The sequence below is a fragment of the Hypomesus transpacificus genome, chromosome 13 (assembly GCF_021917145.1).
Source record: "Hypomesus transpacificus isolate Combined female chromosome 13, fHypTra1, whole genome shotgun sequence".
NCBI classification, from domain to species: domain Eukaryota; kingdom Metazoa; phylum Chordata; class Actinopteri; order Osmeriformes; family Osmeridae; genus Hypomesus; species Hypomesus transpacificus.
In genome coordinates this window covers 641491-655525 of record NC_061072.1, presented here as the reverse complement: position 1 = coordinate 655525, position 14035 = coordinate 641491, and the positions used below count along the sequence as shown (strand labels likewise).

Here is a 14035-nt window from a genome sequence, read left to right as displayed (position 1 = left end):
CTTAGCGATCTACGACTGGTCTGGAGCTCTCGTTGATCTACGACGATTTTCAAGTGCCTCTTTAGCTACGATGGTTTCGGGAAACGGCCCGTACAACTAAGATCCATCGTACGATGGACTCTACGATCAACTTAGGCTTACGATGCTTTCGGGAAACGCACCCCTGGTCCAGGGGCATCTATGACCATCCAGCCACATGAGGCCATTGAGAGGCCCTGCAGAACAGTACAGGAGCTGTCAGAACTCCAACTGAAATTAGAGAGCCTCCAACAACAAAAAATCATGGTATGCTGATTTACTATGTACATCCTATTGATGTGCTTATGATTTGTTTATTTGCAACACTAACACTTGCTTTTAAATATTTTTATTTATATGTTGCATAGACCAAGTTTTTGAAACTGATGGGAGGTAGCAGCATTGGGGACGCTGTCCGAAGAATACTTCGGAAAGTTGCAACAAACGAGACATGGTCCAACTACAGCCTGAAAGGGCGAAAGGGAAAACTGCCCTTCATGGGGACAACCCTTTACAAAATTGTTTTACGTAAGAAATTCGATTTCATACAATGTTTTCCTTTACAGTGTCTATAAATATTAGAACATTTCACATGTAATGCTTTTTTAAATAGGAGCTTGTGCTGAGCAGTTCCTAAGGGTGAGCGAAAAGGAGATCGATGCATGAATAGGAGATACCCTCAAGCATGCACCTCACCGTGCCAAGGTGGTCCCAATAACTGTAAGTTTACCTTTAATTAAACAAACTAAGGTAGCATAACACTCTACCATTAACCGTTTCTCTTGTGAAAACGTTTCTTTTTGTATGATTACGATTAATGGACATCTATATTTTAACCAGTTAAAATCTCACCTTTTCATATCAACAGCTACTCTTGTATGGCAAACATATTTGGTTAATATTCTCCCTAGTTGGATCTTACGCACATCTAAGTGTAATTAAATGCAACAATGAGAGATTAATAAAGATGGGTTTTTTTTCCAGGCACCAGAAGAAGAATCTGGGGCACAAGAAGAATCTGAATTGGAAGCCAACGCCGACACGCCGCCCGCTCAGCTGTAGTGGACACGCAGCCAAACTCTGACTGTCCTATCATTTCCATGTTTATTATTTCAATAAAATAATTTAGATTAACTTTAATTCAAGATTCTTCATTCCATGTGTTGTAATGTTTATTATGATGCTCTCCCACAGTAGCCTATAAGCAGAAAAAGAACAATGAGAATGTTGAACATGATGGTTTAAACATATTTTGATGATGTTTCAATATATTTTTTACTTTATTTCACCTTTATTTACCCAAGCAAGATCATTAAGAACAAATTCTTATTTACAGTGATGGCCTGAAAGCAATGTTTGGATCCTTTAAAAGGTTATCCAAAAGTCTTGTAATTAGTTTATATGTTAAAGATTCTGCAAATTTTCTATAAAGATATTGTTCCAATAGTGGTTCAGGTAAAGGGATGCAAGGACCGAAAACACATTAAAGGTTGGTCCCCTGAAGGTTTTATTTGTCACTAAAAGGTTCTGCAAAGGTTAGCATTGATACAGAAGCAGGGCCGGACTGGCCATCGGGGATACCGGGGGAATCCCCGGTGGGCCGACGGGGTTGGGATGGTCCAAAACACCGGCCCACATCCATTACCAACCGGCCCTCTGACATCGCCAGCATCTCATACTATTTCACATGTCACAGCTTGAATATGTAAAAACCCTCCTTGGACTTTTAATAAACTGGATTCGCTGACTTATATATATTCTGCTCTGTGCGATCTGTATTTACACTCATGGTGCCGATTTTCGAACATTTTCTGACCTGTCTTCTGAAATGTGTTCTTACGGACTTTACGTCAAACGGAAGTTTAACGTAAGAAATTCAACATATATGATGTAATTTCTTTGTAATCATCCAAAATAATGCTAAGTGTATATGGGTATTTTTCCAAGTAGCCAATGACTGGTCGATGTGCGATCGATGCATTGAGTGGACAACGTGTTTTGAGTGGGCCTTGCACCGTCTACTGAGTGGGCCGGTCTGACAGTAAAACCAGAGCCTGTTTAAGGAGAGCCTGCCCACTCCCTATAAACCAATTATCACCCTACGTCACACAACTGTCAAGCAGGCTCAACTGCGCATGTGGGTTGCAAAAGACAACTTCTCCCCGTTCTGTTACTCTTGGAGTGTCGTTCAGGTCATCATATATCTCTGGCCACTGGATTGCAGGGCTTGATATTAACTTTTTGAGGCTCTTGGCCTTTGGACAAATACATTTACGTTCACTTGTCTATGCACAAAAGTCACTTGACCCCGATACCCTTAAATAGCCTGTCCAAGTGATCGGGCAAAACTAGCCTGGCTAACGGAGGTCGCTTTCTCAGGCAAATGACGAATGAAACAGACAGGTTAAAGAGAGATTCTGGCTATCTTCACCAGACTCGTTTCTACATTAGGCAGTCCTCCCTGACGTTTCTGGTGTAGAATCAAGTGAAATACAACATTGTGCACACTGCCAGTGAGCGAGTCTGACTGAGGCTAACGTCAAAACAGTGTAACTGGGATGTAGTCTCACTCAGATTGCCAGTTTAAACAAATCAGAAAAATAATCGGACCAGCTGACTTTAAAAGCAGAATTCCCATCTCTTGAAAGCTGCCCTGCTCGACTTTTTAAATGTAGAATGGACTGTAAAAGTGTAAAATTATGAACTTTGGTTGCCGCTCGACTATGCGGTCTGTACCGGGCGACATTCTCACTCAAATTTCAAGACTTTCGTGACCCAAATCAAAATTCTGATGCGACAGATCATTGGGTAATCGCTTTCTCTCCTATAGGCATGTCCTCCTCGACGCTAAAGGTCTTTTTAAATCTAACTATTTGTATTATCCGTGTGGTCCTTTTGCCATTTAAAATGCTATCCTTTCCCGGTTTTCTGCAGCCACAGTGCGCGCGCATCCCGATTGTTTACAAACAAATAATTGGTCTATTAAGCCTCATTGTATCGAATTTTGTTGCAGTTCCACCAGAGTTCCACTGGGAGTGATCGCGGTCGAGTGCAAAATGAATGGGAGTCTATGGAGCTAAACGGCTAAATTTGTCTCTTTCGCCTAATTGTCATTGATAAATCTCAGATTTGATTATAGTTTTTGCATGTTCAACATGGCTTACAGGTCAAAAGTTGAATGAACGAGTACTTATGTCCTTTTGATTTCTTACAGGGTAAGTCGTTGTTTCCCATAACACGCTAGCATTCTGCTAACGAATGTTGATTGGTTAGTAAAGGACTGACTACGACCAGAGATCCCGCTTGATGGCATCCGAAGCAGAACCAGAATGTCAGAGCATTAGCAACATTAGCAACAACATTAGCAAGCCAAAACTCTTTCTAGCATGTGTATTGACAGGGAGAGCCTAACCTGTCAGCTGTGTTGTCGATGCCTCGAGAGTAAAGTGGAAGTAACCAGAGCTTGCCGTCAAGCAGTAGCTCTGGTCGTACGATGTGTATGACGTCAATGCCATTTTCAAAGGCTTTTTAGAACAGAAAGGTGACTTTAAAAAAATCTAACACCCAGTGGTGTGTATTTTTTTTTGCCTCCCCTTTCGATTTCAGAATTTAAATTACTAGACAAAAAATCATATCCTGAGAAAAGTGGATTTTGAGGGGTATAGCTCCATAGACCTCCATTCATTCTGCACACGACCGTTAGCGCCCTCATATGGAACTTGAGTGGAACTGCAACCAGTTCAGAACCCGGAAGTTTCCCGAGAGTGGGAGTTCTCTCTTTATTATACATTCTCTGGTAAAACTCCCGGGCCACTTTTCCCCCCCAGTCCGTCCCTGTACAGAAGAAAGGTCCTATAATGGTTCCCTAAACGTTCCCAGAACGGCCTGAAAGACCCAGAAATAACGTCCTCCTACCCTTTAAAGAACTCCACATTGAGACCAATATGGGACGTTCCGGGAACGTTATAAGGCGACGTCCTTCACACCAACGGGAACGTTCTGGGAACGTTCTTGGAACGTACAATTTCTAGCTGGGAATGACGCAACGGAGTTTCGCTTTCTCCCATAGATGAGGTCAGAGGAACTCAGCTGTCGAAAGTCCACAAGTTGGCGTTAGTGTCTCCTGTGTAGGCTTAATGCGTTTCTCAGTTGGAGGGACTGCTCACCTGCAACCTCAGTTACATTATTTTTTATTATTTTACATTACATTACATTTACATTACATTACATTTACATTTATTCATTTAGCAGACGCTTTTGTCCAAAGCGACTTCCAAGAGAGAGCTTCACAAAGTGCATAGGTCACTGATAATAACAACAAGATAGCCCCAAAGCATTGCGGGTAGTCAAAGACAAGAAGTACATATTGTGAACAACCAAAAAATAGTGCTAAAGGGAAGAGACCATAAGAGCATGTAGTTAAACAAGTTAAAATTACACAACATTGATCTCTAAGTGCAGGTGTACCTGTAGGAAAGCAATAAAAATAGGATTAACTAAAAAAGAAGAATACAACAGTTTAAATCAGCTACCACTAACCAACAAGAGCAACAGTCTAAGCAAGAGTCATTGTGAACCTTGAGGAAACTAGCGTTGGATTCAGCAAACCATTCCTAAGTACCATTGTACTCCCGGAACAAGTGCGTCTTGAGCCTTCTCTTGAAGGTGGAGAGACAGTCCGTGTCTCTGATGGAGGTGGGGAGTTGATTCCACCACTGGGGTGCCAGGCAGGAGAAGAGCTTGTGCTGGGACCGGGCGGTCTTGAGAGGTGGGACCACCAGGCGGTTGTCTGAAGAAGACCGTAGGTGGCGGGTGGGGGTGTAAGGCTGCAGGAGAGACTTGATGTAGTCGGGCGCAGTTCCATTCACTGCTCGGAAGGTCAGTACCAGGGTCTTGAATCTGATGCGGGCCGTTATGGGTAGCCAGTGGAGGGAGATGAGGAGCGGGGTAACGTGGGAGCGTCTGGGTAGATTGTAGACCAGACGGGCCGCTGCGTTCTGAATTCTCTGAAGAGGGCGGGTTGCGCATGATGGGAGACCGGCGAGCAGCGAGTTGCAGTAGTCCAACTTGGAGAGGACAAGTGCTTGGACAAGCAGCTGGGTGGAGTGCTCAGACAGGTATCTCCTGATCTTCCGGATGTTGTAGAGGGTGAATCTACACGACCGGGAGACCGCAGCAATGTGGGCCGTGAGGGAGAGCTCGTCGTCCATGGTCACCCCAAGGTTCCTGGCAGAGGATGAGGGGGTCACCGTCGCAGATCCCAGGGTGATTGAGAAGTCATGGGAGATGGAGGGTTTGGCCGGGATGATGAGAAGTTCTGTTTTGGCAAGGTTCAGCTGGAGATGGTGCTCAGTCATCCAGGCGGAGATGTCTGCGAGGCAGGCCTCAATCCTAGCTGAGATCCCCGGATCGGTCGGAGGGAATGACAGGTACAGCTGCGTGTCGTCAGCGTAGCAGTGGTAGGAGAAGCCATGGGAGGTGATGATTGGTCCAAGTGAGGTGGTGTACAGAGAGAAGAGGAGGGGACCAAGGACGGAGCCCTGTGGGACACCAGTGGAGAGCTGGCGTGGGCCTGACAGTTTGCCTCCCCAGGAGACCTGGTAGGATCTTCCCGACAGGTAGGATGAGATCCACTGGAGTGCAGTGCCAGTGATGCCCATCTCAGAAAGTGTGGAGAGCAGGATCTGGTGGTTAACCGTATCAAACGCCGCAGAAAGGTCCAGCAGAATGATGACGGATGACCTGGAAGCCGCTCTGGCAGACTGGAGGGCAGTGGTGACTGAAAGGAGGGCAGTCTCTGTGGAGTGGCCGGTCTTGAAGCCCGATTGGTTGGGGTCGAGCAGTTTGTTCTGAGAAAGGAAGTTAGACAGTTGGTTAGATACAGCACGTTCAATTGTTTTAGAAAAGAAGGGCAACAATGATACCGGTCTGTAGTTCTGGAGGACGGCAGGGTTAAGGGAGGGTTTTTTGAGTAAAGGGGTAACTCTGGCCTGTTTGAAGGCAGAGGGGAAGGTGCCAGAGGTAAGAGAGGAGTTTAGAACATGGAGCAGAAAAGTTATGATAGAGGGGGAGATGGTTTGAAAGAGAGGGGAGGGGACAGGATCAAGGGGACAGGAGGTGGGGCGATGAGAGAGAATGAGGTCAGAGAGCTCTGCCTCGGACAGGGGAGAGAAGGAGTTTAGACATTTAGTTGGGTCAGAAATGGAGGGTGAGGGGGTAGGAAGGGTGGGTTTAGGGAACCGACTGCTAATGTCGGCGACTTTTTTCTCAAAGAAAGAGGAGAAGTCGTCTGCTGTCAGGGTGGAGGGAGGGGGTGGGGGAGGTGGGTTAAGAAGGGTGGAGAAGGTAGAGAAAAGTTTGTGGGGGTTTGAAGCGGAGTTAATTTTGTTAAGAAAGTAGAGGGTTTTGGCACCAGTTATGTGAGAAGAGAAGGATTTGAGGAGGGAGTGATACTTATCAAGGTCCAGACCGTCTTTGGACTTGCGCCATCTCCTCTCAGCTGCTCGAAGGGTGGACCGTTCTTCACGAATAACATCCGTAAGCCACGGGCAGGGGGGAGAAGATCGTGCAGGCCTGGTAGACAGGGGACAGAGAGAGTCAAGTGATGCAGTTAAAGTGGTTAGCAAGGTGTCGGTGGCAGAGTTAGTGGGGTGGGACGAGAACACGTCAATGGGAGGGAGGGAGGATGTTACAATAGAGGAGAAGTGGGAGGGGGATAGCGAGCGGAGGTTGCGCCGGAAAGTTACAAGGGGAGGGGAGGTAGGACGGGTTGGAGGGAGAGAGACAGTGAATTGGATAAAGTAGTGATCAGAGATGTTCAGTGGGGTTACAGAGGTTAAGTCAGTGATACAGTTGCGTGTCAGGACGAGGTCTAGCTGTTTGCCTGCCTTGTGGGTGGCCGGTGTGCTCAGCAGCGTCAGGTCGAAGGAGGTCAGGAGAGACAAGAAGTCGACAGCCTGCGTTCCTTGGAGGTGGATGTTGAAGTCCCCAAGGACTATCAGGGGGGTTCCATCATCCGGAAGGACGCTGAGGAGCATGTCCAGCTCCTCCACAAAGTCGGCAAGCGGTCCTGGTGGGCGATAAAGAACAATTAAGCATGCTTTGATAGGATTAGTTAGCATCACATAATGGTGTTCAAATGATTTGGCAGTAACAGAGAGTGGTGTGGATGTGTATTTAATATGTGGGGAAAGAAGCAACCCTGTCCCACCACCCCGCCCGGTTGAGCGGGGTGAGTGAGTGAAGGAGTGTTTGACGGAGAGAGCAGCAGGAGTTGCAGTGTTCTCTGGGCGGATCCATGTCTCAGTCAGCGCAAGGGCATGAAGAGAAGCATGGGATGCAATTTTGCTGTATGCATGCATCACAATAACAAGTGATAACCAACGAAACGAAATAAACTTATTAATGAAAAACTAAATGGTTGAAGAATTCATCTTTAAATGTTCTTTCACGCCAACTCCTGAGCACACACCTGCTCAACTAACGCAGACTTCCTGCCTTAATTGAGTGTAGGCTAACACTTGTAAGGCTGGGTGTCAAACCTGCCCCCACCTCTCATATGCTTAAGTCTGGAGTTTCTGGACGGTCTCAATTGATGGCTCTCACACCCCATTCAAGATGAGGTCTGATTGGTTGTTCTTGAATTGTAATGCAGTGTTCTTTGGATTCTTGATCTCCTGAGACCTTCCCCTCAGTTCTCCCTTGTCCTACTGTCCTACTCCTTGCTCATCTCTTGCTTTCTCTCTGATTTACAATAATCATGGTAGAGTAGACCTATAAGATGTAAAGCTTTCATATTGTAACGTGTTTGCCTTGTAATTGATTTCATTCATTTGCAAATTTATTAAATTTCATTTAACCGTAGGCTACTTTGACCATTCTTGCTCTGATAATATCTGGAATTCTATTGGTATTGCATTATTTGGTTCATGCTAATACACTGATCAGTTTCCCATCTTCCTTTAAACCATAGGGGAATTCGTTTTGGTTGTTTGGCCAATATTTAACCCCCTACACACTATCGGGGGGGGGGGGGGGGCAATAATTAGTTCAATTTTCTTTAATGGCACTTAAGGTAGGGCTAATGACAACCCTTAATTTACTTTAAATATAGATGTAACTTTATTGTAGTAGCCTAATAGCTTAAAGTGTTTTTGTTTAGATTAAAATGGTCGTGATTATCTATTGATTCATGCCGTCGTTGTGCGTGGCAATTGCAATCAGATTAAATGTTGTCAATAGTTTATCTGTGAATATGTTACATAATCAGCCACAATTCTGCTTTCCATACTATCAACATAATTGGACCTATGAATGCGGTTCGTTCTGTTTACAACCGCTTAGCGGAAAGAGAAAGAGAGAAGCGGTGGATTCGGTTTGTGAAACTACAGTATATATGCTGCATCTCCAGAGGTAAAAACGCACAACACCTTACAATCTTGAGAAAACAAGCAACAGTTATAAGGACAAAATAGTTTTGTTCATTTTCAGAATGAAGTATTTACTTGTTTGCTTATTTCTAACTCTGTGCAGTCAGAGCCTCTCGCTTAACTGTAGATGGTTGGATCAAAAGTTCAAAGAAACAAATGCAATCTCTTTGGGGCTTTTGCACGTCATGGTGAGTACACTGCTATTTTTCCACCATTAGTTTATATTCAACCAACTAAATTTATGTTTACAGCACTAAAATGCATGTCCAAAACAGTAAAACGCATGTCCAAAACGCATGTCCAATAACGAACTACTCATTTTTCCCATTATAGGGTGGAGATTTTACAGAGGAGGAGATGAGGAACATTCCAGTCTTTCCAGAGGGCTTGTACACACAAACGTCTAACTCAGCAGTGAGTGACAGTGTAAACTGACACATTGAAACTAGCTGCATCATGCTATCTTAATATTGATGTGATCTGTATATCTTATAATTAAACGTTCAGCAGGACTGTTAATGTTATAAGTAAAGTTTACTGTTAAAAATAATCGGTTATTATTACTAACATAATTGTACTCATTATGATAAAATCTCACAGGGTGATGATAAGGCTTGGTTTATGCTTCAAGTTCTTGAGGAGATCATGGAGTTGTTCAATGAAGACCTTGACTCCGTTACTTGGGAGGAAATTAGACTGGAACATTTCCTCTCTGTTTTGGATACACAGAAAGAGGGTCTGAAGTCATGTGTAAGTGATACATGGGGAACTAAACATGTTGAATATGAACAGTGATGAACAGGCTTGCTTTTTGAAAGAAACAGCAAAAAATTGCTGAAAGTCTACATATGAAGAATAATAGGATAACAATTAACAATCATTTTAATCATCCCCCAGATCGTGACCAGGAAGAAGAAGAGCAAGAAACTGCAAATGTACTTCAAGAGACTGAAAACCATATCCTGAAAGACATGGTATTGTCTATACCCTCCAATCTTGTATGTAGAAGTTATGTATTAAATAGCTTTTATTGCAAATTATACTGATATTTCTTTGACTTCTACATTTGCAGGGTTACAGTGCTAAAGCATGGGAGCTGATCAGGAAGGTAGTCAGAAGACACTTGAACAGACTGGATGTCATTTAAAGTCTAAGAAATGTTTGATGTTCATATTTATATCAAATTATCATACCTTATTAAGCAGGGGTTTTTATATGTATATTTATTGATGCAGTGATTCTAGATGGAGAAATACCCCCATACCTGTATGCATGTATTGACATATTTATTACGTTCTATTTATTGTTATTTATTAAATTGGAGAGCTGAGACATATAAGTTAATTAAAATAATTATGTTAAGAGGTAGATGACAACATTCATGAATACATTTGAAGTATTTACAGATTACTGCTGTTTCCACCAACTTTATTAATAAATGCATTTTAGAACAATTACTGATCTAATTATGTGTCTACTAAAACAATCACATAAATTGTTATATATACCAAACATGTTATACCAGGTGCACCTAAGCAGTCGGGCATATTAATAAGAACACACTGAATCAAATTCATCTTTAAACAATTTATGTTCCAGACATAAAAATATGCCTTACATTATAGTAAAATGTCTCCTGTGTAGACAAAATTAATGATCACTGTGGTACATACAAGATAGTGGTATGCCACCTAGTGGTATTAATTAGAAAGTACAATGTACACACGGATAAAAAAGCAGGCTGTGATATTATGCATAAGGCATGAAATCCTCAGAGAAGCATTACCTTTAGAAGGCAAAGCTCAGCAATAAACACAGCCCTCATGTACAGTAAAGCACAACCCTGACATAGATAGATGCTTAGTCTTACATTCCCAATCTATCATAACCAGGCATCTTGTGACATTTGATAAATTATAAATTAAATCCCATGTTTTAAACATAGAATCTTTGGCAGTCGTTATACAGCGTTAATACAGGTCAGGCCCAGGCCAGCTTACTCTTGGGCCCAGGCAGCCCCGGCCTGATCAGGCTGCGCATACGCTGAGATGTCCTCGTACACTCCACCCCCACAGTGCTCTATCTCCAAGCCCTGGAAAATGATAAAGTAAATATGATTATTTTCACCACTATTCATAACCTCTTGAACCCCAACATTACTGTGACACAAAAGCTGATTCAATATTTAGTCATTTAATAAACAGGGTACATTTTTTAAATCTCCTATTATTTTTAAGATGTGATTTTGAAATACAAAATTACAACACAATTTAGAGTTGTACCTAACTATACATTATTGTGTGTATTTTATTAATGGACTAGCCTGATTAAGGTGAGAGCACTATTGTGACATGAGAAAACATTTAACAATGTTTTCTATTGTAATTATACATTCAATGAAAATTCCTCCACTGCATTCTCAATAACCAGGTGCATCTTTGCTGAATCATTATAATCTCACTACATGACTCATCTACAAGAGGTGTCTGGGTTTTGATTAACTTAATATATTCATGCAAACAATTAAGACAAACCTGCATCATCCTTTAATTGTTTATTTGGGAACAGCAGAATAAAGTTAAAAGATCACAAGATTGTTCCACTGACAAATACCAAAGTACACGCATTCCCGACCCAAATTCCTCAGCCATAGAGAAAGCGATAGTGTGTCTCTGTACTGTACAGTATAAAAGAGAGAGACCAGCTGTTGTACAGGCTGTGCTTCCTGTTTGTCACGGCATGCTGCTTGTTCTAAGATAAGACAAGCCAAATGTGAAGTAATGCATGCATTTTGGAATAACCTTTGTCAGAATCTAATATTGTACCATCTTACCTAGCATTGTGTACATGATGCATTCATTTCATGCAACAGGTCCTGAAAAAATGTATTGCCCTTGACCCTCTTTAGGTGATCAATCTACGATTTTACCTAATTTGTTCGATTTTTTTGTTCTGGTCAAATCTGTTACATACCTCATAGATGTGGTCATGTTCAGGCTCTTCATAAACGGTCTCCTCTTTCTTGAACTGAAAATAAGTAGTTTTCATGAGGTGACAGACATATTTAAGAATACTTTAAGCAACAAAGCATATATTGTTTACTAGTACAGTGGGTTGGTCAATAGAAAAGGTTATCAAACATTATACAGCACGGATATTGAAGTACAATGTTTCTTACTAAGGTTTGGCTACGTATCAAGGGAGCAACAACGCATAGTGTCAACAGAAAGGCTTGGATCAGGATCAGAGCATCCTTCATGTTGCTCCTATACACTGCACCATTAAGGTTGTTTGGTCCTAAAAAGAAACAGAGTGAATTCAAGGGTACCATCACCTCAACTTAATCACTCACTCAACTCTAATGTGTCATTAAGCTCTGAGGATGTACATTAGGTAACACAATGATAATGATATGTAAAATGACCCCTGACCCATGGTATGAACTAACACTTTATCTAAAGAAGAATAACCAAAATTCAATGAAAGGAACCGATAATCTGGAAATTGATGTAAACACCATGCAGCTCTTACATCTACTATAGCAATCTCTATCATCATTTATAGTAAAACGATATTCCTTTCATACTTACTAAACACCTGCAACTCTGTCCCTGGGCCCCAGGTATGATTCATTTTGCAGAAGTACACCCCACTGGCTTCAGTGGTCAAATCTCGAAAGCTGATTGAAGCGTTTTGTGTCATACTCTTTTCCCTCATATGGATCTGCTGCCCCTCAGTAACTATTTCTCTTTCCACAGGGGGTGTATTATATTTAGGGGCTTTGTACCATTCCACTTGAGCATTTTGAGTATGGTCTGGAGCCACACAGTAAATTATTACACTTCGGCCGGCCTTGACTCCATAGAAACGAGGCTTCTGGTTCAACTGTAGGGCAGTGGTTAGAGCCACTGTATGTGATGACAGTTAATAAGTAGCTAAAGTAAGTTCATCAAAAAATGTAATATAATCTAATTACATTCTATGAAACATAACATTCAGTGTAACACGTGTCACTGCACCAAAGTCTAAGAAACCAAAGAAACCAAGAACTAAGAACCAAACCTAAAGGAGAAAAAAGGATGGTAGAAAAAGCTGAACTGTAAATTCTCTAATGTTACCCATTTTTACTTTTATAAAATACAAAAAACTTGGTTATAGCAGATATCTATATTATGACTGTAATGACTTGTGTCGCGTTACTTCCTCATTTACTAACAGATGTGCAGGAAATATGTTGGCTTGTGATAAAAATAACATGCAAAACATTATTGTACAAAAACGTACATGTTAAATATTTGAAGAATCATGAACTTAGAACTTAAGTTTTAGTTTAAGTACCTCCGAAAGTATGTAAACATCTCATATTCAATATTCTTATGATGAACAGATAAATACTGAAACTTTCTTTGAACGCATCTGAATGTGTGTCTCATTGTAGGCATAAATGATTCTTACCTGTAAGATTTACCAAACACCAACAGCTAAACTGTAGCCAGTGCATGGTGGCTGATAATACCTGATGTTAACTTAAATGTCAGAGATTCTTTAAGTCAGAAATTCCTTGGTCTCATGAAGCCTCGATGGTGAAAGTGGGACAAGGATAGCACTAAATTCAGTGGGTCTTGGTTACTGTATAGACCACACCTTTGAAGTGTAATATTCAAAATAGGACTTTCTTTTAGCCAGTTCTGCATATGAACAACTTAGAACATTCTTTAGCATCGTCTGACCATGGGCATGGGAAAGTAACTGTCCCTCTAAAAAAGTTAAACTAAGTTTATTTTCCTTATATGGTGCTACTTCTAACCCTGTACTGTTTAAAGGTGGAAGATAAGCCAGAAAGACCACATATCAACCATATATCTGTGCTTCAGAGGATACAATTGGGTTGGACTCAATTGTAATGTTTGTAAGTCAGCTGGTGCAAGCAAGCATGGCACATTTTACCAACAGATACCGTTTGACTAGACGGTCACTGCCCACCCCTGACCTTTTGCTTGGGCAGCCTAACAAACACACACAGGACAATTTTGCACATATTGACACTAGTGGTTGTGTGTAGTATAGATAGAGTACACACAACGTAAACAAACTTTAAAATATAGAATTAAATGGAATATAATTGAATATGATATATAATTGTATAGAGTGTTAGGGACCGTACTTTTCCTGAGTAGAAACACCATTAGCCAATTAATTACTTTCATTTAAAAAATATGACATATACAAACAACTAAGCAATTGCTTTACCGGACTGCTAATGTTCTGTAGACAACCAATATATTTAATACACAACTAATCCCAAAGAGGTCACTGCAAGGGGAAACAAGATGCAGTTTAATGTGACAATTGGTCATCCGTAGTTCAACGTTTTCTATTCAAGTCTACACAACTTTAAGATGTGTTGTGAAAATCCAATATGAGAAGAGTCTGACCATAAAGAACCAACTGATTATGTGAAACAAATCTGGTCAATAAAACAGTACATGCAAAACACTAATTGAGGAAATAAAGAAATGTGAAATGCATCTAAAAAACAAAACACATCAAACCAAAATGACCAGATCTTGATAGCAACCTGTAGTTAA

The 14035-nt window shown here is 41.4% G+C and overlaps 2 protein-coding genes and 1 long non-coding RNA gene across 3 annotated transcripts; 2 read left to right on the top strand and 1 right to left on the bottom strand.

Moving 5' to 3' along the window:
• The first annotated feature begins 217 nt into the window (after positions 1–217).
• On the top strand, positions 218–652 carry LOC124475209. The gene is made up of 3 exons (XR_006956894.1): positions 218–285; positions 387–546; positions 632–652. It is a non-coding gene; the product is annotated as an uncharacterized LOC124475209 (long non-coding RNA).
• A 7857-nt stretch (positions 653–8509) lies between these two features.
• On the top strand, positions 8510–9594 carry ifnphi4 (interferon phi 4). The gene is given in 6 exon segments (XM_047032602.1): positions 8510–8635; positions 8781–8861; positions 9048–9197; positions 9345–9396; positions 9399–9421; positions 9520–9594. Coding segments are annotated over 6 exon segments (507 nt in total).
• Positions 9595–9872: 278 nt separating this feature from the next.
• cd79b (CD79b molecule, immunoglobulin-associated beta) lies at positions 9873–13208 on the bottom strand. The gene is made up of 5 exons (XM_047032431.1): positions 12903–13208; positions 12038–12355; positions 11626–11744; positions 11421–11474; positions 9873–10539 (listed from the first exon to the last, which is right to left on the bottom strand). The coding sequence occupies exons 1-5, from the start codon at positions 12946–12948 to the stop codon at positions 10444–10446; spliced, it is 633 nt and encodes a 210-aa protein (XP_046888387.1). The 5' UTR covers positions 12949–13208; the 3' UTR covers positions 9873–10443.
• Positions 13209–14035: the final 827 nt, after the last annotated feature.